This window comes from Synchiropus splendidus, chromosome 2 (genome assembly GCF_027744825.2).
Source record: "Synchiropus splendidus isolate RoL2022-P1 chromosome 2, RoL_Sspl_1.0, whole genome shotgun sequence".
NCBI classification, from domain to species: domain Eukaryota; kingdom Metazoa; phylum Chordata; class Actinopteri; order Syngnathiformes; family Callionymidae; genus Synchiropus; species Synchiropus splendidus.
In genome coordinates, this window is record NC_071335.1 from 13,714,648 (window position 1) to 13,740,871 (window position 26,224).

At 42.8% G+C, this 26,224-nt stretch overlaps 1 protein-coding gene across 5 annotated transcripts in view; it reads right to left on the bottom strand.

Moving 5' to 3' along the window:
• Positions 1-23: 23 nt before the first annotated feature.
• The window catches only part of LOC128755004 (myosin-10-like), a 29,810-nt gene continuing 3,609 nt past the window's right edge, over positions 24-26,224 (bottom strand). The window contains exons 3-44 of one of the 5 annotated variants that reach the window (XM_053858095.1): positions 22,990-23,146; positions 20,433-20,460; positions 19,652-19,754; positions 19,324-19,353; positions 18,813-18,830; positions 17,297-17,389; positions 17,086-17,149; positions 16,907-17,005; positions 16,395-16,538; positions 16,186-16,281; positions 14,258-14,376; positions 13,547-13,699; positions 13,302-13,475; positions 13,014-13,187; positions 11,990-12,104; positions 10,012-10,205; positions 9,822-9,943; positions 9,679-9,748; positions 9,417-9,577; positions 9,030-9,138; positions 8,741-8,872; positions 8,459-8,665; positions 8,178-8,315; positions 7,981-8,104; positions 7,727-7,898; positions 6,839-7,051; positions 6,540-6,684; positions 6,272-6,478; positions 6,079-6,183; positions 5,408-5,560; positions 4,731-4,979; positions 4,462-4,674; positions 4,176-4,388; positions 3,118-3,279; positions 2,915-3,043; positions 2,764-2,852; positions 2,562-2,685; positions 2,084-2,173; positions 1,693-1,811; positions 1,512-1,620; positions 1,270-1,442; positions 24-1,155 (exon numbers count right to left, since the gene is read on the bottom strand). In XM_053858095.1, coding sequence (XP_053714070.1) covers positions 1,011-1,155; positions 1,270-1,442; positions 1,512-1,620; positions 1,693-1,811; positions 2,084-2,173; positions 2,562-2,685; positions 2,764-2,852; positions 2,915-3,043; positions 3,118-3,279; positions 4,176-4,388; positions 4,462-4,674; positions 4,731-4,979; positions 5,408-5,560; positions 6,079-6,183; positions 6,272-6,478; positions 6,540-6,684; positions 6,839-7,051; positions 7,727-7,898; positions 7,981-8,104; positions 8,178-8,315; positions 8,459-8,665; positions 8,741-8,872; positions 9,030-9,138; positions 9,417-9,577; positions 9,679-9,748; positions 9,822-9,943; positions 10,012-10,205; positions 11,990-12,104; positions 13,014-13,187; positions 13,302-13,475; positions 13,547-13,699; positions 14,258-14,376; positions 16,186-16,281; positions 16,395-16,538; positions 16,907-17,005; positions 17,086-17,149; positions 17,297-17,389; positions 18,813-18,830; positions 19,324-19,353; positions 19,652-19,754; positions 20,433-20,460; positions 22,990-23,146 — 5,634 coding nt within the window. In that variant the 3' untranslated portion in view covers positions 24-1,010. Of the gene's footprint in view, positions 1,159-1,269; positions 1,443-1,511; positions 1,621-1,692; positions 1,812-2,083; positions 2,174-2,561; positions 2,686-2,763; positions 2,853-2,914; positions 3,044-3,117; positions 3,280-4,175; positions 4,389-4,461; positions 4,675-4,730; positions 4,980-5,407; positions 5,561-6,078; positions 6,184-6,271; positions 6,479-6,539; positions 6,685-6,838; positions 7,052-7,726; positions 7,899-7,980; positions 8,105-8,177; positions 8,316-8,458; positions 8,666-8,740; positions 8,873-9,029; positions 9,139-9,416; positions 9,578-9,678; positions 9,749-9,821; positions 9,944-10,011; positions 10,206-11,989; positions 12,105-13,013; positions 13,188-13,301; positions 13,476-13,546; positions 13,700-14,257; positions 14,377-16,185; positions 16,282-16,394; positions 16,539-16,906; positions 17,006-17,085; positions 17,150-17,296; positions 17,390-18,812; positions 18,831-19,165; positions 19,181-19,323; positions 19,354-19,651; positions 19,755-20,432; positions 20,461-22,989; positions 23,147-26,224 lie in introns of all 5 variants that reach the window. The other 4 variants (XM_053858093.1, XM_053858096.1, XM_053858098.1 and 1 more) reach the window with 4 other exon arrangements.

Below are 26,224 nucleotides of genomic sequence, written 5' to 3' on the forward strand. Positions count from 1 at the left end.
TGAATTCGAGCCGGACACAGCGCTGCAGCTACCATGAATATGCTTTATTTTCCTTTTACAAAAAGAACCAACAACCCAAAATATTATCATCTAGAAATCCGGGTGTACAAGAAAGATGTCGGGAGCGGACAAACAGTTGCGTCACTGGACAATCATCCGAGGTGAGATGGAAGAAGTGAACCAGCTGAGAGCCGTAGAGCTTCCAACCAATGGGAACTGAGCAGACGTCCAGAGGACGTGAGCCGCAACACTGGGTGAGAACAACTCTATCGTTTTAACTGTCGCGAGTGTGCGAGAGTCAAGCCTGGACAGAGGAACACTGTTGTGATATGAAGCAGGAAAATTGGTTTTGTTTGTCAGAAAACAAGCGCCAGTTAGTGTTCTTCAGTGTCGAAGGCACTTCAGACAGTGTTGATTTGCCGCATGATCGGAAATAATCCAAATTAGTGTGGAGGCGAGGAGTGACGTTCAATAATCCCGACACAGAGCCAGTTATCGCTGGATTATTTTTAAGTGCTTCGACAGCAAAAGAGTTGAGAAACTGGTTCAGCACCAGCCACGTTAATAAACAGGGTTTAAAAGAAACTTAAAATTCAACTGTATCGACAAGTGCAGCAAAAACCAGGTGAGATTTTGGCCTTTCCAGTTCTACATACTCCCTCCTCTCATTCTTCCAGTCGTTTCTCGCCTGGCGTGAGACTCGGACTTGTGTTGAGATGAAGCGATAAAAGAGTTCACAGTTGATCCTCTGAAGGTGGCTGTGACATTCAGACTTGGCGAGAGAGTTTGAATATGTTTGTCTCTTCTGGTCTCCTGCGGACAAAAAGCACTTGGTATCTACGTTTACATAGTTTCCTTCACAAGCTGAGCAGAGTATAGGAGGAGGTGGCGGGGGAGGGGGGGGGGCGAGCGGCTCGTGGCGGAGACCAGAATAAGGCCGATGAGCAGCTCCCGCGGTGGCGGCACAGATCTGCTCGCCAGCTGCGGGCGGCGGGGGGGCGGGGCATCTTTTACTCGGCGTTGACTTGGGTGTCGTTGAAGTCACTGGCGCGGCTGTCCGCGTCGTCGTCCGACATGTCGACCGAGGCGCCGTCCAGATTCAAGTTGCGGCGTCCGGAGCGACCGGAGGAGAAGCCGCTGACGGGCGTGCCGCGTCTGCTTCGGGGGAGAGAGAGAGGTCAAGGTCAGTGTGCTAAGGTCCAGACACGTTTCCTCCGGGTCCACTCCTTGTCCAGCGGCTTCTCCATGACCCATCCCAGCTTCAGTTACCTGAGGCGGCTCTTGAGGGAGTTCACCTCCCGCGTCAGCCCTTCGTTAGCCTCGGTGGCGTCGTCCAGCTCCCGCTGCAGCTTCCTGCGGGAGGCGTTGGCCCTGGTGGCCTCCTCCTCCGCCTCCTCCAGCTGACGCTTCAGCTGCTTCATGCGAGAGTTGGACTTCTCCAGCTGAAGGGGGAGGTGTGAGACAGTGGTGAGGGGGGGGTCCACTTGTGGAGGGGAGACGCTCCAGCTCACCTGCTCCTTGTACTGGTCGGCATGGCGACGCTCGTCCTCCACCTGCATCATCACCTCCTTCAGTTTCTTCTCCGAGCGCCGCACTATCTTGTTTGCCGATCCTCTTTCCCTGAAGGTGTGGGATCGATGACGTCACTTTCTGTCAGCTGAGCGTGCGGTTGTGCTGCGGGGAGCAACTTACTTGGCCTCCTGCTCCAGCTGCTCCTCCATCTGCAGGATCTTGGCCTCCAGGGCTGTGATGGAGGCCTTGAACTTGGACTTGACGGCTCCTTCCAGCTCGGCAAGTTTGGCTTTGAGCTCCTGCATTTCAACGAGGGGCAGTTGTTTCCATGAGAATCACACAGACAACATCATGTTTGTTTGAATACACGTGGCACTGGTCACCTCATTGTTATAAAAATTTAAAAGCAAAAAGAAAAGTTGGAGTCTATAAAGTTGTGCAGTGAAGCGGCTTCACTCTCATCACAACCATCATATGAAATCATATTTCAGAGATAATCCAGCTTGAGTTCTTCTGGTGAGAAACCATGACTGGAATGTGAGCGGGGACTGAATCATTACGGCGTCCGCACCTTGTTCTGCCGCTCCATCTGCTGGCGAGCACTCTCGCTCTTCTGGGCGGCGCTGCGCTCTCCAGCTAGCTCTGTGTTCAGGGCGTCCACCTGTCAGAGGTCCAGGAGGAGAGAAGGACGGGTTTGGGTTGGATCAATGAACCAAAGCATATTCACAATCTCAATCCATGACATCAGAACAACAGTGATAGTGACACTAGACGCTACTAAACAGCTCGTTGCGGTTGCCACGCTTCCGCGGCTCTCACGCAAATTCAGAATGTGCTACAGTAACAGCTACAGCACATTTTACAAGAGGACAAGTGTGACTACAAAACTGGTGATTTTCATGTTTCTGTCGTGTTGTCACACATGTGAACCTGCCATCACTACTGTATGAGACATGTCAACATCAACAACCAAAGAGCTTCATACAGCACGAAGAGCTTCCGTCTCAGTACCAGACTCAATTCAGTTGGAGCGAGAGGCGCTCGCTCACCTGTAGTGTGGACTTCCTCACGCGTTCATTGAGCAGCTCCATGTTGCCCTGCTCCTCCTCCAGCTCCTCCTCCAGCTGAGAGATCCGGGCCTCCAGCCTTCTCTTCTCCTCCAGCAGCGACGTTCTGAAAGCAGGTTTGTTTACGTCCCGTTGCAGAACACAAAGCTATAAACTCAATGACAACGTAGGAGGAGTCACTGACTTTCCAGAGGCGCTGTTGGAGATCTCATCCGCCAGCTCGTCCCGCTCCTGCTCGGCATGGCGCCGTGCTCGCTCTGACGCAGCGTGGTCCTGGATCACAGGAGAGTCAAACAACACGCTCGACACGACGCCAGTTTCCTTGAAACTCTCACCTCTTGTAGCTGTAAGATTTCCGCCTCTAGACTCTTCAGCTTTTTCTCGTTTTCTTTGGACTGGGTGAAGATCTCGTCTCGGGAGGCTCGGGCCTCCTCCAGCTCCCTCTGGTAGTCCTTCATCTGGGCCTGCAGCAGAGAGGGAGAACATCATAAACCCAAGAATCCCATGTCCCGTCCTCACCCGCCGGAGTTTCACCCACCTGGAGCTTTCGGAGTTGTTTGACCGCTTCGTCACGGCCTTTGTTGGCCGCTTCGATCTGACCCTCCACTTCGTTCAGGTCCATCTCCAGCTTCTTCTTGGAGGCCACAGCCAGAGTCCTCTGCTTCCTCTCGTCCTCCAGCTCTGCCTCCATCTCTCGTACCTGATCACCAAGAAAACCCATCTACTCTCGTGTCCAAGTACAATTTTTGTCAGAACAGCATATGAAAAATGCACATTTCTACTAGAGTCACATTGTTTTACTGTGTTGCTGAAAAGAGCCACGTCCTACAAATATGTCAGGCTGTAAACATCACCCGAACAGCTGGTCACGTGACTTAGCGGCAGTACAGCGGTTAAAGCACATCCCTGTGAACCAGCAACCTTGTGACATGTCATTCATACATTTTACTGTGATCCTCCTCGAAATATCAAGCGGCGTAGATAGAAATGTGGCCCCGGTCGCTGCAGACTGGAGCGTCTCATCTTCACTCCACTGAATTTAACGGACGTCACCAGGATCAACAATGAATAATAGGTGAACACACATGTTATACCTTTAGTTTAGGGAATGACAAAGTGAAACATGAAGTTAAGTCATGTAAATCGTGTTGATCGTGGATCTGATGACGGTCCAAGTCTCGTGACTCACATCGGCATTGAAGGTTCTTCAAGCCAGGGAGGGAGCACGTTATGTTTCTGAGTTAAACGCAAGTCAAAAGTCTTTGAACAATATTTTGACATTTCACCGGAATAGCTCTTACTTTCTTGTCTTATAAACGATCAGAGCCGCATGAAACTGGGGAAAGAGCCGCTCAGGTAGCTCAGGAGCTGAATCATATTAACAATGCTATCACAGAGCATTTCAATATTGCTGGCTTCCTAAACACAGATTTGTTTTTACACCTTCTTAAATCACATGCAACCACAGGATTGCAAAAACAGAGGTCGGAGTCTAACTACAGACCATCATGCTCCATAACTTCATGGCATTTATGAAGGAATGCTGGAGATACAGCAGAGAATCCCTCACGAGTGGCGTCCTGGCTCTGCACGCACCTGTTTGACCAGCGCTCTCTTCTTCTCGTCGCCCTGCTCGTCCCTGGCCTGCAGGTCTCGGTCAAACTGAGCTTTCATGGCCTGCATGTTGACCTCCAGCCGCAGCTTGGCGTCCTCTGTGGCCTGCAGCTCGTCCTCCAGCTCCTCCAGCTGAGTCCTCATCTCCTCCACTTGCTGCTCGAGCGCCCGTTTGGACTTCTCCAGCTCATGCACCTAGAAACAGAAGAGCGGGACGTCATTATGGCAGTGAGGAGGAAGCAGCGGTCGTCGTTGGAAGGAGGCTCACATTTTTGCCCACATCGTCCTTGGAGCTCATCAGATCTTCCATTTCAGCCCGCAGCTGCTTGTTGAACCTCTCCAGCTCCTCTTTGGCCTCCAGAGCTTCTTCCAGGGCTCTGGCCATGGACAGAGCCTTGGTCTCCTTCTCCCTGGCTTCAGCTTCGGCACGGTCCCACTCCTCAGCATATCGTGCTGAAATGTTCTTCTCCTCTGCCAACAACTACAGCAACCAATCAGATGGTCAACATTCAAAGTCAACAAAGTGTTCCAGCACACCTGGTCAAACTTCTTCTGCTTCTTCTCCAGGTTGGACACGATCTGCCTCTGGTGGTCCAGGTCCACCATCAGGTCTTCCAGCTCCTGCTGCAGTCGGGTTTTGGTCTTCTCCATTTTGTCCATGGCCATGGCCTTCTCCTCCAGACGCTGGGCTGTCAGCTCTACATCCTTCTGGAGTTTTCTCTTCACCTCCTCCAGACACTCCATTGCTCCAACGTCCTCCTCCAGCTTCTTCTTTGTCTCGCAGAGCTGCAAGTGTTTGCTCAGTTAAACCTATTATCATGCTGGGCAGATACAGTCGGACCAAAGACCAAGATCTAGTCTTGCCTGAAATGTAAAACTAAACATTCAAAATAGAAACACATATGCAAGAAGAAATAGGATTTCATTTTGCATATTTTATGGTTTATTTGTGCCTACATGAGAAAGAAGTTGAGCAGCATCACTAGTTTACACCTCACTTTCTAAACAAAAGTTACTTTACACACTATTAATGAGCAAACAAATGATTAAATTCTGCCTGAATATTTCTCCACTGACACAGCTCAGTAATCTACAGTAGGAAACTTATGCTCTTCGTATGAGCACAGACATGAGGTGTTGGTCAGGAGCATCGACAAACCCACGCAGCGATGACACAATGGGTGTTAATGATCACGTCAGACGGCGCCTCCTACCTGCGCCTGGACCGACTGCAGCTGTTTCTCCAGGTTGCGCCGAGCCTCCTCGTCCTCCTCCTGCTGCTCCAGCAAGGTGTTCTTCTCCTCCTCCAGCTGGCGCACACGGCTGCCGAGATTCAGCTTCTGGCGGGTTTCTTCCTGCAGCAACTCCTGCGCACGCCACAGCACACAAAAGGTCAGGGAAAAAAGAAACACCACTTTTTTTTCTCCACCGGGTTTGATTTTGATTATTCCAGGCTAGATTAGATGTTAATATAAAAGATTGTTGTTTTCAAAAGGCAATCTGCAATGACAAACAATCTAAACTATTAAACAGTTTGACATGGAATAAAGCAAATAACAAATATATATAAATACATAAGAACAGAATAAGAAGTGACTCAACAAATGTGGAAAAATACAACTCTTTAACAACAAAGCAAAAAGACGGCGCAGCATCGATACCCATCGAGTCACAGGAACCGACGTCATGCCACATCAGAACCGGTTAGCGTGGTGGCTAATGCTACAAACAGTCCTGCATTCTTCAGAGCAAGTTGCCAAAACACCAACACACAACCAAATAGTATAGTTGTATAAGTCAGCTCGGTACTGAAATACTACATTGTGAAATACACAAAATATAGTGCTGGGCAGCAACGAAGATACAGTGAAATATTCTTCTGCACCTGAGTGTCTTGTAGTTGGCTTCCCACGCTCTCAGCATCCTTGACCAGCTTGATGTTTCTCTTCTCGGCTTCCTCCAGCAGGACCGACACATTATCCAGCTCCGCCTGAACATGTAGAGTTGGAGTGATTGAGTGAAAAAAAGTCAAAACTAGAGAAAATAGTGTGGCAATTTTGCGTTGCTGTGTAGATGACCTGAAGCTTGTGGGAGCGTTCCGCCAGGTCCCCCTTCGTCCGCTCCATCTCGGTGGCCCGGGCCATGAACTCCTGCAGCTGTGCCTCCAGTTTCTTCCTCTTGTGCTCCGACTCGGTCTTTGTCTGCTGCAGGCTCTTCACCTCGCCAGCCAACTCTTTGTTATCGTTCTCCAGAGTTAGCTTGTTCTTCTCCAGGTTGGCCTTAAACTGAGACACAAATACACTGGTTAACTGGTGAAATACTGTGTCGCACACACAGGCCACTCACTCTCTTGGCTTGCTCTAGCTGCTCGGACAGCTCCTCCAGTGCGCTGCCATGTCTCTGCCTCATCTCCTGGATCTGGGCCTCATGGTTTTTTGTCTCCTCCTCAATGGCCTTTTTCAGCTCGGCCACCTCCTGTTCTCGTTTTGTTCTGATAATACATTAGATATAATAATGCAACATAAACACACACAGAAGATATGACATGTCAACCTTAGTATCACACATCTTGCGTGTTCATTTTTACTTCATAGCTTAAGTCAGAACCCCAAATTCAAGAAAGGTTGCAACGGATAAAACGGCACCTAAGTTCCTGCTGAGCTGCTGTGGTGTCCAGCGTGTCCTCCAGCTCAGTCTTCAGAGCCTCCAGCTCCTCGCTCAGATCTCTCTTAAGCTTTTCGGCTTTGCTGCGGCAAATCTTCTCAGACTCCAGATCCTCCTGAAGCTCAGCCAGCTGAGCCTGAAGCTCCCGCACCTGCTTCAGGGCATTGTTCTTCTGGACTGCCTCCTCGTCGCTCCTGGCAGGTGACAGACAAACAGCGTGTTGAGAAATTCTATTTATAAACAACAACTGAAACAAAAAATATTGAATTTAATAATTCACTATTATATGTCATCCATTTTTGAGGTGAAAAATTCCCACAAAGTTCACAACAACCTCTGGTGTTTACTGTAGCCCCACAGTCAGATACATTTTTTTAAATAATTTGGAATGAAATATCTGTACAATATTTAATAACAAGTGTTAGTTACATTGAATTAAAAAATAAAAATAAATGCTTGCAAATCAGCTTGACATACACGTTTTAAACAGTACATCCACAAGGTGGCAGTATGGTAGCACTCTGCAGTACTTGTCTGCGATGGTCTTCCTATGGTCACGATGTTGCTGTAATGATCACGAATTTTTATCTGTCAACTATTGAAAACCTGTGTTACTTAAAATCAAATGAACAGTTTGATACTTTTAAGACTCAGGGCACAGTCCTGTGAGGGTTTTTGCTTTCAATTCACTTGCACAAACATTTCTATCTACTGAATAACCCTTGAATCACTCCTTTCAGTTGTGTACGTGGACTTGCATTGTGCTTCAGGAGTAGGTCATCTTCTCGCAGAAAATAGAAAAAATACAGGCAACTTGTTTTGCTTCGAGTCATCACAAGCACAACAGTTTTATGGCAAGGTTTGCTGACCTCGACAAAACAGTCTGCAGCTCTTCTTCCTTCTTGGTCAGCTGGCTCTTCATTTCTTCCACATGTGTCTGAAACTCGACAATCTGGTCCTGCAGGTCGGTGGTCTCTGCGTCCAGCTTGCGCTTGGCCTTCTCGAGTTCCTGTCGTGTTTTCTCCTCCTTTTTCAGCCGTTCTGCATGCAGGTGAGACGACGTGTGTTATGTAGAGTAACTAAAAATGAATCGGAATGTGTTCTGAACTATGAGGTCACTTACCCTCCAAGTCCACCATCATCATCTCTTGCTTGTTCTTAATTTTGCTGAGGTTTTTGGCCTTTTCCTCCTCTTCTGTCAGCAGAACCGTCGCCTCACCAATGCGGTCCTCCAGCAACTTCTTCTCCTGTTGGGCGAAGAATAATAGTTAATGTTTACATTTTGCAGGGAGAAAAACAATTGGATACGAATTACACCACCTTCAGGAACTTGGAATTCTGGTCCTCGAGCAGCACAATATCTTCTTCTAACTTCTTTATCTTTGCTTCTGCTGTCACTTTTTCCAACTGAAGTTTCTGTCTGGCTGCTTCTTCTTCATCCAGCTGCTCCTCCAGATCCTGCAAGAAGGACGCACTGTAAACTCTGAAAATATACAGTCTGAAACCCTGAGTCCAAAATAAAGGCCAACCAAGTCAGGGAAACCATGAAAACATTCTTACTACAAATGGAAAGTGTTCTGAAATGTTCTGAAAGTCCAGACCTGAATCTGCGACTGCATCTTCTTCTTCTCGATCTGCAAGCTCTGGTTTCTCTCCTCCTCCTCCTCCACTCGGGACTCCAGGTCATGGAGAATCTCCTCCAGCTCTTGCTTTCGTGAAGCCAGACGAGCTCGCATCTCTTCAGCCTCGGCGAACAATTCTGTCTCAGCCTGGAGCTGCTCGGCCAGAATGTTCTTCTCCTCAAGGAGCTGATGAAGTTCAAGAAATGTTGCTGAAGATGATCTTCCTTTTGCTACTGTTCAAAACATGGTGGATGTTTTTACCTGCTGATGCTTTCTCTCCATATCCACCAACTCATTCTCCACCTTGAGTTGTCTTTCCTTCACCTTTATCAGCTCCTCGTCTTTGGCCTGCATTTCCTCCTCCTGCCTTGTCACCTGCAGCAGAGGCTTCACCTGGGAGAAAAAGCAAACCACAACTTTCATATCATACAGCATCTAATAAAAACATTCTATTGTGGCCTTCACTTAAAGCCACCACTGTGGTGAAGGATCACACAGACCTATAAAGTTTGCACCATCAAGACCATCACACTGCAGCTGATGTGCTCACCTTGGTGAAGAGCCTCCACCACTGCCAGTGACGCAGCTTCAGATAAGCTGCACAGTTCCTCTGCAGAACCTTCAGCGCGCTAAGCTGCTGCTGCTTCTTGGCAAATGCCCTGTTCGGGAAACAAGGAAACACAGACCCAAGGATTTCACAACTGTGCTTAGAGGACAAGAGATCAGACTGAGAGTTCGGCTTGTGGGCCATAACATTCTGGATCACTGGACTTTGATCCAACACCGCAAGTGGCCACCAGGCCAGACTTTATCTTATATTATCAAGCCCCTTTATTCTGTTATCTCTGTATAAATGTCTTTTAAAATAGACGTGCAATGTACACACAAAATCTGACACTTAAACGTCAGGAGAAAACTCTGTCTCATGATCACTTACTTGCGAGCCAAAAACCCACGACATACAGACTGGAAGGAGATAATGATGTCTGTGATTTTCAGGTCTCTCTCCTCCTCTAGATGAGCCAGGACTCCAGTTCTGAAAAAGATCTTGCTCTGTCCAATGCGAAAGAGGTTGGGATCTAACTCAAGGGCTTGGATCTAGAACAGAGAAAGTTATCTTGTGAGATGGGTCCAATGATTTACACCACACACGTAAAAACACTACCTGTGAGAGGAAATGTCTACAGAGCAAAGCCTACCATTCTCTCACAAGCTTGCTTCCCATCCATGAACCCCTTGGGTATAGCGTTGGGTGTCAGTATTTCATATCTGGGAGAGGAGGTGACACTCAGATGTAGAGTACAAATAAGTGTTGCAGAGTACAGAGCAGTCCAATTCGTACCTCTGTCTGAACTCCTGGAAGACAATGCGATTGGGAAAACCTTGGCGGCAGATGCGGATCCCCTCCAGAACTCCGTTACACCTGAGCTGGTCCAGAACCAGGTGAGGTTCCAGTTTACCAGCCTGAGGGGCAACCACACCATCAGGAACAGAAGCAGCTTAACAATTCACCGCATCAGATGTGCACTTACTCGTTTTTCGTGGTTTGGGATGATGCAGCGGACGAAGTTTGGGTTTGTGTTCCTCAGAGTGGCCATGAGCTTAGTGAGCGACTCCTTGTACAACTGTCCGACAGTGCGAAACATTCCTTTTTTGGTTTTGTAGGTAGCACCGAATGCAGTTTCATTCATCCCCGCCACCTGGTCCAGACCCACGATACGATCCACTGGTGAGAAGATAGAAACGTCAAGATTGTGAAATCAAGTCACGACAGAACATCAGTGTGCATGAGCAGCAGCAACACATTGAGTACATGTACAGGAATGATAGAGACACTGCACATGATCGTCAAAAGCAGCCATCTAGAAACAGCATTCCAAGATCTAGACCTACTGTGCACTGCTGCTGATGGATATGAAGCAGGATTCTGTTTTCAGGTTGAGACACCATCAATTACTAAAGCATGGCGAATTGAAAAATAATAATCTTTGATTCAAGACTTCAATCTTAGATAGCTGCAAAGGATTCCAGTTTTGACTTATAATAAAAACGTTTGGTCACACTTTACTTTAAATTTAAACTTTTTCTATGATGCATCATTAATGCAAGACTTAATAGAAGAAGAAATGAATATTCATACTTATGTATGGTGACTTAAGATAAGGTTTATACAGTATCATAAGAAGGTGAACTTAAATATTTAAGTTATAGTGACGTAATGCGGGCAAAGTACGGCCGGGGAGCCGCATCATCTCATTCATCTATGCATGCATGATGTGAACTTTTTAGTTATGTTGAAATGTTAAGTGCTCATTTTAACAGTATTTTTTGTCCCTCAAAATGATTAACATAAAGTGCCTTGATATAATTTACAGGGTTTCTAATACCTCAAAAGATATTTCAGTATGTATGACACATATTAAGAAGAAAATAAAAATAAAACTTTATACACATTGTCCATGACGACGCCCCCATAACAGTCGAAGTATACAATGCGGCCCCTTACTTAACTGAAAGACCCACCACCTAACGTAACCTCAAACTATTCACCTTAGATTTCTAATACTTTCAAAGTTAGTTGTCATTCATAATTACAAATATTCATAACGTCGTCTATCAAGCCTTACAAATGCATTATTATCTAATAACGCATCGTTGGTGAGACCTTTATAAAAGTGTAACCAAGCATTTTATATCAGGGACAATGATAAAATCATCTTGAAGAACACAGAAACTTAGTCTTGATATAAAGAAAGAAAGCACTATTGCCAACACTGAAGACACATTAAAGACTTTTGTTAGGAGGAGAAAAATAATGCAAAGATTCAACAAGCAAGGCAACACGAGTGAAACTGTGACGCAGAGTTGGCCGAGGTCACTACATCCGTTTTATAGCAAGACATGCACGTCACTATTCAATCATCAAACTTGGATTTCGCTGTATTAAAGCAGATCACATGGTACACCACAGTGAGATGCACTGCATAGAATGCAAAGATCATTGCCCAATAGCGTTGTCCACACTGAGGAGACACGTCAGATCATGGAAACATACGTCATTCTACGAGATAAGTTCCTACTGCTTTTGGCTGAGACATGGAGCCATGCAGCCTGGAAGCAGATGGGGTCATCGCTATGAGACAGCATGAGACAAACACCAGATCTGGGCAAAAATATATCTTCATCATTTCATTACTTTACACATTAAAAAGCCCCACATTCGCTGTGCAGCTTGACTAGTGTTTATTTTGGCCCAGGTCTGCTAGTGCACACTCTACTGGTTCACCTGCTGGCTCATCCAGACTAGTGACATTGTCATAGAATGAAGCCCTTTGAATGCTCTGAATCTCTACAACACAGAAAAAGACAGGAAGGGGGACGTCAAGTTAATAATGCCTGGCCACGTGGTACATGAGGATGTTAGTCTGTTAGAGCAAGAGGAGCAAGCCTGCGCTGTACACATCACGTACTGTACCAAAAGCTTTAGGGTCTTAGATAACAGGGGCGTACCGTCTTTCCAAAGTTCGGCCACAAATTTGTCAGTCGACTGATGCAACAGTGTGGCTACGTTGTCATTGAGTGGGTCCATGTTCTTCATTAACCACTCATCGGCCTTGTAGTCCACCTGAAGACGAATAGAAAACAAATCTGATCATGTAGCATTAGATAAGTCATGAACAACACTGACGGGAAAAAAAACAACTATGACTAGTATATGTTTGATGCTGAAGAAACTTCAGTCATACTGAAGTGAGAATGATCAAAGCTCAATGATCATTAGATTTGCATTCCCATAAGCAGCACTTGGCCGTTGGCGCTGTGCTCCTGGCAGGAATACATTCCCCCCACAGCAGACATTCTTTGAGCTTAGGTCTGAGTTTTTGAAAGATTGTGGTGTGAAAGTTCACATAATGGTTAGCAGATGTGCTTCACAGTTACATAACACAACCGCGAAAGACATTTGGAGGATATTCAGGACAGTTTTGGTCACTTTGTTACAATGAAACACTGAAGTTAAAATATGCATCCACGCATCAGATATAGTTCTGTAAAATGTGATTATTCATATCTGTTTTTGTATCTGCCATTCCAGAAGAACACACACACATTTGAATCTCTATCTTGGTGGAGACGACCCATAATGCTTTCCCCAGCCTCTCACACTAAACATAACCATCCAAAACATATGGATTCTAGACCAAACTTAAACCCAATTATAATGACCCACTTATTTTGAAGTTTTAATTCTAAAAACTGAGGCTTAAATTAGTGGGGACTGGCAAAAGGTGCCACAAATCAAAGTGGCTTTCCAACAAATGGTCCCCACAAGCAGAGCTAGAAGGGGTAGACACATAAAATTTCATTACTGCCCAAAAGACATGAGGAGCAACAAGAATTCCACCATGATCAGCCGTGACTAAAATCCTCTGACCTGAAGGCCATTTATTGGACCAGTTCTACCGGAGCCACATAATGTGTGTGTGGGTGTTCAATTCCTCTTCTTCTTCAACAGAAAAACAAAAAAAAACTGCACCTTTCCAGCGTAGTGAATGATGCAGAAGTCGGCTTTGTCTTTAAGCTGTCGGGGCTTCTGGAACTTGGTGTGAGTTCCCTGCTCCTGGGTCAGTTTCTCAACAAAAGTCCTGTCTGTGGCTTTTGGGAACCAGCATTCCTCATCCAACAGCGCCAACACTCCAGGCGGGTTTGCCTGAAGGATTAACAACACACAACTGAGCCACATTTCTCAGACAAGAAAAGGAAAAACAAGACATGGAGAGCGATTACGAGGATCAAATTCTGACTAGTTAAAAGTGGCACTAACAGGCCTCTCGATGAGATCGATGCAAGGCTGCAGGTCGAGTCCAAAGTCAATGAAGCTCCACTCAATGCCCTCCCTCTGGTATTCCTCCTGCTCCAAGATGAACATGGTGTGGTTGAAGAGCTGCTGCAGCTTCTCGTTGGTGTAGTTGATGCAGAGCTGCTCAAAGGAGTTCAGCTGAGAACGGAAAAACATATTCTGAGTGAATACTGCTCCAAAACAACATGAGAGGGCAAAAAAAAACCCACCTGGAAAATTTCGAAGCCAGCGATGTCAAGTATACCGATGAAAGACGCCCCCTGACGTTTGGTCCGGTCCAGAGCTCGGTTGATGCGATGGACCAGCCAGCGGAAGAGACGTTCATAAGTCGCCTTAGCCAGAGCCTCGACGGCAAAGTCGGCCTGAAGACACGTCCACGCAGGAATAAGAAACACATCAGATGACAATAAAGGTCATCATCATTAAGTCACATTTGACTTCTTAGCTGTCGAAATGCTGCAACAAACATCACCAAGGTGACATGTAAGTCAATTTTGTTACTATCAAGTTCCTCTAAATGTTTCAACGTTTGTAGTCCCTGTCAGTCATTCAATGTAAACAGAGCAATTTCAGCAAAGCAACCATTTTGCACACTTTTAAACTGAAACTTTGAAATGAATTTACATTTTTATTTTGACGCAAGGCTACTCAGGTACTTTCACCGGTAACATGGTTAAGCAATGATATAAATAAATACAGAAGCATAACATATCTAATCATTATGACATTTAATACATACACAATGTAAATATTATGTTGCACATTACTAAGAGGGAAGACTTTGCCAACAACTAGTCTTCTGGAATATTAACAAAGGTTTCCTCCTCAATTAGAATGTATTTATGGGAAACAAAGCACACAAATGCCTCTGGATCATTTCAGAAAAATGCTTGGTGTCAAGCTGAAAATCTATCAAGCACCTGCTCTTTAGTTTGGGCCTTCTGGACATAATCTCGGCCCACTTTGATCCTTGGTGACAGGATGGCTCTGGTGAACTCCATTACATTCATGCCCAGGAGGTGACACAGCTTCTGCGCAGCTGAAACAGACAATGTAGAAGCAAAATTCTTAAAAGTGAAAAATAAACATTTGTCAACATCAACTTGTGTATGAATGAAAAGAGCTGCATACACAATATTCTGTAAGATTTTTTAATAAAAGCCATCGCTGAACAAGAAAGGTTTAAAGCTTTTAAGGTCTATTATTAAAGGTCTTTCTGTAGGAGAGTTAGCAGCCGTTAGCCACAGAAAAAAAACACATATAAAGAAGCTATGAAATTATGTAATGATTGGGGTTAGAACTGTAAAATGGGTCATGTTTTATCTGGCTGGAAATGGAAGAGTTGTAAATGCAGAACAGACTAGCTGAAGAACAAAAACAACCATTTTCCTGGCTCACGCTCATCACATTAGCAAATATGCCGAGCTGCAGCGTTGACTCATTTTCCCTCCACCTCTGCTCTACTCATACAGACCTGCAGTACCACATGTGGAGGAAATACAAAGTTAGGGCGAATTAACTTCAGGAATGAAGCCTTGTAATGACGAATGACGCAGATTTATTCTGAGTCGACACGGGCCAGAGAAAACGTCATGAATCACAAGCTTGAGGATAAGAAGCATTGTGCAAGGACATGCAGAAAACGGAGGACAAGAAGAAGAAAGTGGGTGGGATGACCTGTGACCTTTGGCCTTCAGGGTTATTTACCAGATGTGAGTAGTATATAGTGAGCAACGTGTTAGTGGTCAGTAATGACATGTACCACAAAGCAAAGTGACTTTTTCAAGTGTAGAACATGCACTTTCCTTCAGTTTCCAGAAGAGTATTTGCTTCCCCTTCAGCATTTTATGAATAATAGAGTGATGTAGGACATAAGCTTCACGCTTCCAAGAGGTTTTCTCATGTCGAAAAACTTGATTTAATATTCACCGCAGACAGTCTGTCACTTAAAATCAAACATTAATTCTGCGGCTTCCATGCTTTACATTTCAAAAGGTCTTGTAAATTGGCAAGAGATATTTTATCTCAATGATGATTTCAATCCCATAATAATGTAAACATTATCTTACCTTTTTTCATCTAAGGCGGACTCTCATCCACATTCAACTATTGAGAATGACTGCCATTGACCAGACTCACAATTGGTTACAGGAAGATACACTAGCAGGGTTGTATTTTCTTTGTGTCTAACTGAGACACACAGCATTTTATTAGTACTGTAGTTGAGACTGAGAATAATGAGGAGCGGGACAAAGGTCGCAGAAGCTTAAATCAATTAGTCACATTTGTTTCTTTTCTAAATAAATCACAAACTGATGCTTTGACTGGAACAAACTAGTAGTTTTTCCCTGTGTCCAGTTTGATCTCAGTCTATGTCTTGTCCCCCTTATTGGTCTTGGACTCGACTTAGTCTTGGGCCTAAAAAGATTTGGACTTGGACTTAGTCTCTGTATTCTACTGTCTCTATCTCCACTCCGTCTATGGTTAGGTGGTCTTGACTACACCACTACTAAACATTTGCTTTACTTTATAAACCAAGCTGGTGGAAGGGAAAAAAATGGTAGACAATGCATACCAATTTAATGACAAAGTTAACAAAGTTATTTGAAGGCATGCATTGGCTCGTAGGCAAACTTACAGAGGAGAGAAAACATGTTCACCCCTTCTTCATTTCTTTTGCATGTTAGTCGCAGTTTAAGGTTTCAAATCATAAAATAAATTCAACCGGTCATCATTATATTTTCCCTGAATAATGAACCTTCATTTTAAAACTGAATTTGAGAATGAGAACAAACACATCACAAATATTATTGATATCAACCTGTTGGTACTGTTTTTGGAGAATTACCTGTATTGTCTGGCATGGATGCCTGATCTGTGTTTCTCTCCTTCTTAAAGACGATGTTGCCGAACTGCAACACTGACGACACAACTTTTAACATGGCTGCAAAGAGAATGGAAAAAGACCTGATGTCAGGTTCTTGCTACCGACTCATTCCGACAGATGATCCATCTAAAAGGCAACATCTGGGGTTGAGGTGCTGACGTCAGTCATACCCAGGATCTCCTCATGTGAGAAGCTCATAATGTGCATAGCTTCCATCGTCTCTTGGAAGTTGTCTTTGTCCTGCTGTCCAGGGATTGGGATGTTGCCGTTGGACAGGAAGCGATAATTGTTGAATCCTTCCAAAAGCAAATCAGCTGTGGAGAGAGACATTACAAATATAAATAAATAACAACAGTGTCTGAGATAGTACAATGACAAATGCACTCAAACTATCTAATAAAAGTGAATTATTATCCGAAATGGGGTCAATTCTACTACAAATTCAAATAAAGGAGCCTCGTTTCAGACGTTTTCATCATGCTGATACACTGTTGTACTTGTGTATAATAAGATTCTCCTGTGTATATTTAATGTATTACTTATACGACATAGACATTGGCTTCTACACTATTGTATACTTGGCAGATTGTTTTACTTTTGTTTGTCAGGTGTTATGCAGATCATCCACACAGCTGTCATCCATGCACAGTTATTATTCAGCAGCGGTTGTTTCCAAACTTACATTTGAGGTGCTCGCCAGCTCCGGCAAGTAGCTGGTAGAAGATATGGAAGGTGCGCTCATCTTTGGCCTGACGAATAGCTCTGGATTTCTCAAGCAAGTCTAATTCTTGGATTAAGGAAATGAACATGGCCGTAACAAAGACATCATAAGACTTAAATGAAGTGTCATTATAAGGATACAGGTTTCAATGTTGGCTCCTACGATATATCCAGTGACATCAAAGTTGACACGGATGAACTTCCCCTGAGGAGAGATGCACAGATCACGATCAGAATGAGCTTAGGAACAAACAGAACAGCAACAGATGGTGCCAGGGATACAAACTAGAGAGCTCCACGTTGAGGAAAATAACGGCAAAACAATGAAAATGAAGGGTTGATTTATACTTACAAAACGTGATGAGTTGTCATTTTTTACTGTCTTGGCATTCCCAAAAGACTCCAAAATGGGGTTGGCTTGTAAAAGCTGCCGTTCCAGTTCACCCTGAAAACACACCAGAGGTGTCAGGGCACTTACTTAACAACACAAGATGACTGCTGAAATGAAATGACAATAAAGAATACAACAATCAAATGAACTTTAAAAACACAACACGAAATAACGACGCCATGCAGGCAGACAAACACACATTTTTTTCATCAAAAAAGAAATGTCGACTCTTCAAACCTTGGCACTCATGCAGCCACAAATCAACATGGCAAATCTAAGAATAGTAAGAGGCATACAGTTCTTTACTTAGCGCTTAAGAAACAGAGCTAGCAGCTGAGAAGAGGAATGAATGAAGACAAAAGGTATGCATCATAATATATATGACCATTGCTTTACAGAATTGTGTTGTATCTATGGTTTTTAGCTTCCATTCCAATAGATACCACATTCTTTGGCAGTGCGGAGGATGATTGGTTACAAGAAAGGAAAGAGGGTTTCTTATTAAAGAAACTCCATAGTCATCATCTCCATATCAGAGAATGCCAATGTGGACGCTACATGACTTGTTAGTTATGTAGTCAAGGTAGCTGGACTACCTTGTCCCCAGAAACCGCGGCCTTATCTGGGGCACTACAGAGGCAGTACTAGTGTAGTCCAGCCTGTGCCTCCTCCTGGATGAAGGACAGAAGCAGTAGTTCTATTTTGAGCCTCTCCCGGATGGCCAAGCTCTTCACCCCATCACACAGGAGCCAGCCTGCTAGGAAAACCCAATGTATCTGCAATCGTGTTTTTTCAGTCATCTCAACCCAAAGCTGTAACCATAGGTGATGATCAAATGGCCTAACATGAAAATATTTTAAGATGCAGTGAAACCAGGATTTTCACAGTGCAAATGATTCAACCGGAAACATGTCCGCCAAATTTATAATCCTCATTTTACATTAGCCGAAGATGAACGCAACTTCAACTAAATAAATGGAAGGATGCTGTCATATTGTTGGTAAGCTCAGAACTTAGCTTAGAACTTGACATGTTTCTCCCCCCTGCTAAATCCAACCTCCAAAGCTAAGTGACTTTAAAATGTGTGGCAAGTTCAAGAGCTTAGATGCTGGTTGCCGCTACATTTTCTTAAAAAACGAATTCATTGCGTGCAGAAAAATAGGTCATCCTTGTGTTAAAAAAATCTTTAAAATTTAGATTTTCTTACAGCACCAACAAAGTAGTAGCATTACACTCTGACCTTAAAACAAACCTTTATTTTGCTCAACATCATAAAGCCAAGCGGTGAGAACAGATACATTTCAGATCATGCTGTACAGTTTTTGAAGCAGAACTAGAGCAGATGAAACAACAGGAAGACTCTAGAAGCCAGAATTTGGCATTATGAAAGAGTTATTTTGTGAGTTAAGTGAGTAAGGCACCTCTTTTATGCTGTAAGTGAGGTGGGATAGGAAAAAAAAAACCTTCAACTACTCACATAAAACATGGCTCCACTCTGTAGGATACGGGGGAAATTCAATTATTGAATTATTGTGAGGAAAAGAATATTAATAAAAGCTGGCTCAACCAGTTAGGAATTATAGATGAGCCGACAAAAATAATAACATGTCCTGGACTACCCAATCTGTATGCCGTTTTACTTATAAAAGAATACATATAGTGTCTGTGCAACACAACTAGATAAGCTTCAGATCTTTAAACAAAAAAATAGAAAACAAAATAAGACACGACAACAACATTTATAATATGAAACATTACAACCAACTAAAAATGATGCACATAAACAGAAGAATGTAAAAACGCTCATGCCATGTTACTGAAATTACTTACAACGGAATTTTGAGCCTGACAGAGAGGTAAGACAACAAAAGATTCAACGTTACCCATTTAATTTCAAGGAAAACAAGTGAATTTCATAGCTATTCAGTGTTGTGTTAAAAGAGTAGCATGCACATAAACAACGTGGATAAGAAATCATAAAGACTTGCCTGCAGCTTCATTGGTTTAGGAGATTCAGGCTGTTTGTTACAATAAACAAATGCAAAAATGTTAGAGCTTTTCCAAAGTTACACTTGAAATAATAGCATCCTTTAATGCCTTTGACGAGAAATGAAAAACTAATGTAAGTGTGTAACTTGTGTCCCACCAAGGACGAAAACAGTCAAACATTTCTGTCTTTATTGAAGCGAAATATGGCTTATCTCTGTTTGTACAGTGGTCACATATGATGTAATGAAATCTTGCATGCCAAAAAATAACTTGAAACTATTGCTGTTAGATCATATGGTGCAACAGAAAAGTCAAGGTAATACTTACAGGGATGTTGTGGTCTTTTCGTCCTTTGTGGGAGGAGGCCACATGTGCCAGGTACTGAATGACCTTTTTAGTGTTTTCTGTCTTTCCAGCCCCAGATTCACCTCTGCAGACAGAAAGGGGAAATGTTTAATCTTCAATTAAAATGTAAAATTCTGGTTGCTTTACAGATTGAAAGTTTATACACAATTGAGCTGCCTATTTTTGGATCGGTATATTATTTTTGTCGTTAGTAAATCAAAATCAATCTCTTACCCCAGTACAAAGGAGCAACTAAAGGATGGATACATTTTTAACTGCAGCATCAAGTCCTCTCTCATGATAGAGTCTGATCTAAGAAACGACATGTGTCAACATGCGTTTCCTAATTTCTCCTATCTATAGGACTCTATTGAGTGAATCTGTTGTGCAATACAGGGTGATGCATACCGGACAAAAATAAATCTACTGCGTCAAATAGCTTGCAGGATTCATGTCTTCATTCCCAGTGAGGCTCTCCCTTCATCCTCATTCCTGTCAACAGGAGTCGCTTGTGACTTGAAATGTGGCCAAGTAGCCGTCAAGCAGACGTTTCCCTATCAGTCCTTCATGTCGCGCCTTCCTTTCAAGCAGTGAGGCTCTGCTGACTGCCCGCACAGGTTTAATAAAGACGGAATTACAACTGGATAACAGCTAACTGAAGCCACTCCATCTTATTATAGTTTCAAATAATGTCTAATCTATGTGCAAATATGTTTTACACCACAAAGAGGATAAAGGAAACAAATGGAAACAGTATGCTTACGTGCAAAGAATAGACTGGTCTTCTCGGTCTGTGAACAAAAAAGGGAGGAAAAATAGTCAAGCACAGCAGTCAGCTTTATTTCTAACAGAGATCTTTTTTTTCCTTTTGAAAGCATTAGAAATACAGAAAAACAGTACTGGACCAAATATATTATGAAAGCTGACTGTGTGGGTGTTTGAATGTTGATCTCACCGTTGCAATAACAGCTCGGAACTGTAACAATAATAACAATGTTCTCTCTCTGCACGGAGATACTCATGTGAATTCTGAAAATGTTCTTTCTTATGAACATTCCAGTGACATGTATCTTTCAAACCAACAAAAATTAGCGTGTAAATAAGAAGGTGAGGAAGGTTGAGATGGTGTGTGAGGCTTAGAAGCACTGGCCTTGGAGGCAGGTTCACTCAGGGCTCACCCAATATGGAGTTGCCTTTATAGCTGTTTGTTTTCAGACTTCAGACTTCATGTTAGACGAGCATATCCATGAGAGGAAACTATCTTCATCCACTGCCAACCAGTGAATAGCTTTACAATGATTTGATCGACCATACCTCAATACATTTTGGATGGGAAAATATTCCAAATCTCCGTTCTCCTTGAAATACCCAAAACTACACTAGGTTTGTGGCCAGAGAGAGGACCTGATTCTTAAATCTGATATCATGGTCATGGAATGCAACATTGATACAAGGGTTGTATTGTATAAGCAATGAAGAGGAATATGGCAGCAACAGTGACTAGGAAAATGTAATTCTGTTCTCATTACTGCCTGCACAAGAACTGGGGTTCCCACCCAATGAGTGACTTGGCTTGACTCCCAAAGATAAGATATGTTTCTTTCTGCACTATACTAAACTACATAGACAACTAAAACCTAATTTATTCCTGCGCTGGGTCTGATGATGTTGGATCATTGTTTTTACAAATAAGAAAAAAGATTATCATATATGTTTTCTGATAGAATGATGCATGTTTTACTTTACTTTTACTTTAAAAAAGGGAATAAAAGTTAAAGAAATGCATTAGCTTCATTTTAAACATCAAGGATCTGCAAATGTTTATTCTCCATATTCTTGTCTATGATGAATTAATTCAACATGAAGCATGTAAATAAAATGACTTCTCCTCACTGGAAATAGGAATTACTTTATTCTCCTTTCAGCTCGGGTGAATGAGACGGTTGAGGTAAAAGTTTCCCTGACTGAAGTGCTGACTGTGTTCCACTGGGAGAAATAAAGGAATGCAATCAGAGAGCAAACACAGCTGGGCGGATCATCAGGGAAAGTCTGAACCTCCAGCCCAAAAGGAACATTAGCAACCTACATTATAGGTGTGATGGAGGTTGTTTAACACATAAACCTATCAATGTTTAAGCTAACTCCACCTCTCAGCATTGAATGTCATATTGTCTTTTCAGATTATGTTCAGGTACCAGCAGCTAAATCTACAATGGAGTAACATGATAAACTACAACTTTAACACCTTTATCACCAAATAAAACAAGTAAAACTAAAACAAGTGTACAGTTGGGTATTTGCTAATATTAATCTGGTTACTGACGGGCAGAGAGCCACAGCTTAACAGCAGCTGGCCACCACTAATCTCCAACCTACAAACCTCCTTTTTAACCAAAACATTTAACTCTTGACAGCAGGGGCAGGCGGTACAGGAATAATATGTCAGGAAGGGTTTGGGTCCAAATGTGTGCTCAGTAGCCAACAAGTCTGAAACCATTTATACAGACCCCCATCTTCAAATTGTGATCTGAGTTAAATACAGGTGTGTAAAATAAAGTAATACATATGACAGAACACAGGATTATTTTACGATGAAGGGAGCACAGGTCAGTGCTTCATCTCACCCCAACGCATCAAGTCAACTCATGCACAAACAGCATATGTGAATGAAAAGGAAATCCACTGAACACCAGTCAGTATTGCTAATGAATCACCTATTGCATTATCGTGGCATATTTGACAGCAACGGAATACTACTACCACTCATCAATGCCGTCGAGAGTAATTAGTACTCCTCGAACTGTACAACAAAACTTCTGTCTGACAGACAGTGAAGCCAATAGAAAGTGACAGGAGTGTCCAGTTTGACACCACCCCCACTAGTTGGCCCTCTCATTCACACAGGAGCCGTATTGTCCGGCACAATAGGGTCAGCCTCTCTGTTCTTTCTGCTCTGATCCCAGTCACTCACTGCTCAGCAGGCCAGGCAGCAGACCAGCTTGTAAATTAGTCAACATCCAAGACATTGAAGCTATTATTAACCATTTCATCTTCAACTGAAATATGTTGGTCACATGAAAACTGGAGACGCAATTACATGCACAACTTAAGTTCTTCTTATTCAAAGTGTCGATAGATCTGAACGAAAGGAAGCATCTCAGCTTGACTTAACATATTTTTATTAACTAGATTAGGATGAAAAATGTCAAAAAAAATGTGCAACCGAGCCAAAATACAATTATATCATTAAATTCCAGGTGGAAACTCTTAAGACTCCTGAACACTCAGTACGTTTTGAAAATCAGGAAAGACTGACTCACCTTGCAACATGCATCTGTAGGCAGACTCTGAGATTGCGTAGATGTGTGGAGGCATTTCATGCCTCTTTTTCCCCCTGTACATCTCAATGATGTTCTCTGAGTAAATGGGCAGGTTCTTGTAGGGGTTTATGACTACACAGAAGAGGCCAGAATATGTCTGTAAAATGAAAACAAGAACAGTTGTAAAAAGATTATAAATTGCAACAACTCAAATGAGGAACAACAGGCTGACAACGCCATAGAGACAAGTCACAATAACTGAACCTATCAAACTCCTTAAGTGTTCCTGTTCCATATAACTTGATTTTCACAATAATTCTTAAAAGAGACACGGGATCTCCGTTCGAATAGATTGCATTATTTCTAAAATAGTCCATTTAATTAATTTCAATGGCGCTCAATACAGTTTTGGCTGAGCGTGAAAAATGCTTACCAATAGAGCAGTTCAAGATGAAAGGGGCTGATAGAATTTTACAAATACAATTTATTAAAATAAGTTGTGATCATCATATTGCTTTTTCTTTATTAAACTCAAATGACGTTTTAACGTCATTTGACAGTGGTTTAACGAAGAAAATTATGTGGAAGAGGGAGCTATATTTCATTCCAATTTTTGTAGATATAGCATTTGCTACACCGTCCCGGTATAAATGTATGTACAGTATATACTTTTTTTTAATGTGTCAATCTCAGAGTTCAATCATAAAATGTGCAATGAAAAAGCTAAGCAGATCAATAAAATAGTATGATGTCTTAGTTATTTAAATTGTGATCTTGCAAAGTGTTTGAACACTGGACATCCAGAGGAACAAAACCGCAACAATTATCTACTTATTCACAGCGGCCACCGTCAAAGCCCAACGTTTAAATAGCGGCAGTTCCTACTCCCTTCTTAACATTTAAATCCCGAAGAGCGAATCAGCAAGTTGGCGCGGCCAGACGGCAGACACAGAGACCAGGACAGAGTTAATCCCAAACATGTCTGCTGCCGCAGCAGCAGCACTCCATTAACTCAAGAGCGCCGTGGACAAACATTACACGCTGCAGGATTAAGGTCATTTGAATCATATATCAATGAGAGATCAAAAGTCTTGAGTCACCAGCCAAGACAAATGGGGAGAAATTCAGAGTTCCTCCCAATCCCTCTGCAGCTAAGAACGTCAGTGTGAAACTTCCAGACTTTTCCTCAGTACTCTTACTCAGTACTGCATATAGGCTGCTTCTTCGTTTTGACAAGGTGACCCGACTATACACAGATTACTTACAATTTTGTAAGAGATATGAGATATTTTATTGGGCTAGCTTTGTGTATTGATCTCCAATCTAAGTGACAACCCGATGGAATTTCTGTGTCATTGCCATGTCATGCCACTGTGGTCAAACAGTGTTTTGTATTTTAAAATGACTCGCCTTTTAGTTGTATCTGGTTAAATGGCATTAATGTCAATTCAAATCTGCGAGACATAGGCAGGTCTGTCGCCATTATATTCGATTTTAGACCTCCTACGGTGGCCTGGACGCCAGACGGGCAGAGCACTTCTCCCAACCCAGCATGGGCCATAGACATGATGAAAAGCAATGACTCATCTTGATATCCTCACTGGACCCCAGGGGGTATTTGTGGGATTACTGGGTCTCTACGGGTTAACTACAAAATAGGATACATACAAACCAGACATTGTTGCTTCTTCCCATAATAATATACCCCTACCGAATGAGTGAAATGTGATCATTGAATAAAGATTATAGAATTATATTATAATTACAGTCATACTCAACATAAAGGAATATGTTGGTTCAGACTATCTGCCAACTACCGTGGCCAAGGGGAGACAACCATCTGAGTCCATGGTGTTAAGTTTAAAACTGCCTTAGCATTTCTATCAGCAAACAACTACTTTCTCAAAGTAAAAGGTCTCACTCACTTCGCTATTTCACATAGCTACGTTTAATTGTCGCATAACTAGAAGACATTTTCTAGCGCTCAGTGAACAAGCAGAACGTTTTGAAACTTAAAATTGATCCATACATTTTCATCCTAAGCACAAATGACTAAGTAAAGTTGCATCGTGAGTGGTGAGATGACGCCTCTTCTTGTCCCTATGACAGTCAAGCACCAGCAACTGCCCTGCAACAGTATTTAGACAAAAGAATCTCAGATAAGAGGGTATGCAGGGCTATACTGTCGTGTCTGGCATTTTAGTTTGTAACAAAGACATCCGAGCTCCAGTGACAGCGGCCAGCTTAACAAACAGAAACAGCCGGTCGATAACAGCCAACTACAATCCTCACAAAGCTCTCAGTCTGGAGCTGCCATCACTCTTCAGGATGTACGCATTGTAATGGTACAAAGGGGATGTACTGACAGCATTCAATAATGTACCACAATCATTACTTTTCCATAACAAAAGCTTTTTTCAGCTGTGGCCATTGGAGAAGGAAAATGAAAACAGTTAAAGGGAAACTGCCATCTTCAATAAAATGATGACCCAAAGGTCTAACACCATGCATTGCTTCTCATCTAGACAGTGGATGCTTCTAATCCCAGGCGTGTAAAAGTTACGTCCGACAAATTCAGCACAAATAAACCATCGGAGTAAATACCTCTCCCCTTTTTGAGGTCAATAAAAATCCATATCTCAAATAAGATTTCAGCCAGATTTTGCCCTTGACCCATATATACAGATCTAAGTGGAGTGTTTTGCACGTGCTCTTTCAGGAAGTAAAGCAAAAGTTGCCATTGAAAGCACAGTCAGTCTTATGAGCAGTGTATTTCTTATCAGTTAGCACTGTTAGAACAGCTTCACAAAGTGTGACTCAGCAGCTTTAGAAAAAATAAGAGTCCACTGTTACCGCCACGAAGATCTGCTTCGGAATTCCGTCTTTTGGGCTGCGGTTTGAAAAAAAAAGTGCTGTGTCTTGAATAGATTAAATTAGGTGGCCAACCATAACTCATGAGGGAAACAAACGGTCAGTTGGGCTAAATGATGACATCATAAGATCTGTGGAAATTAATCTAAATAGACATGAGAGACAGAGAGTTCATTGTCTACATAAATAACCAACATCTTTTACAATCAAAAATAAACTTCAGCAGATGGCACTGGATAACAACACCCTGGTGAGTCATTACATTCCACATTACTCATTGTTCTTCATACAAAGTAAAATTCCGCAAATGTTTTAATAAACGTAGAAATTAGAAGGAGATTTTTTTTTTCTTCAAATTTTCAAC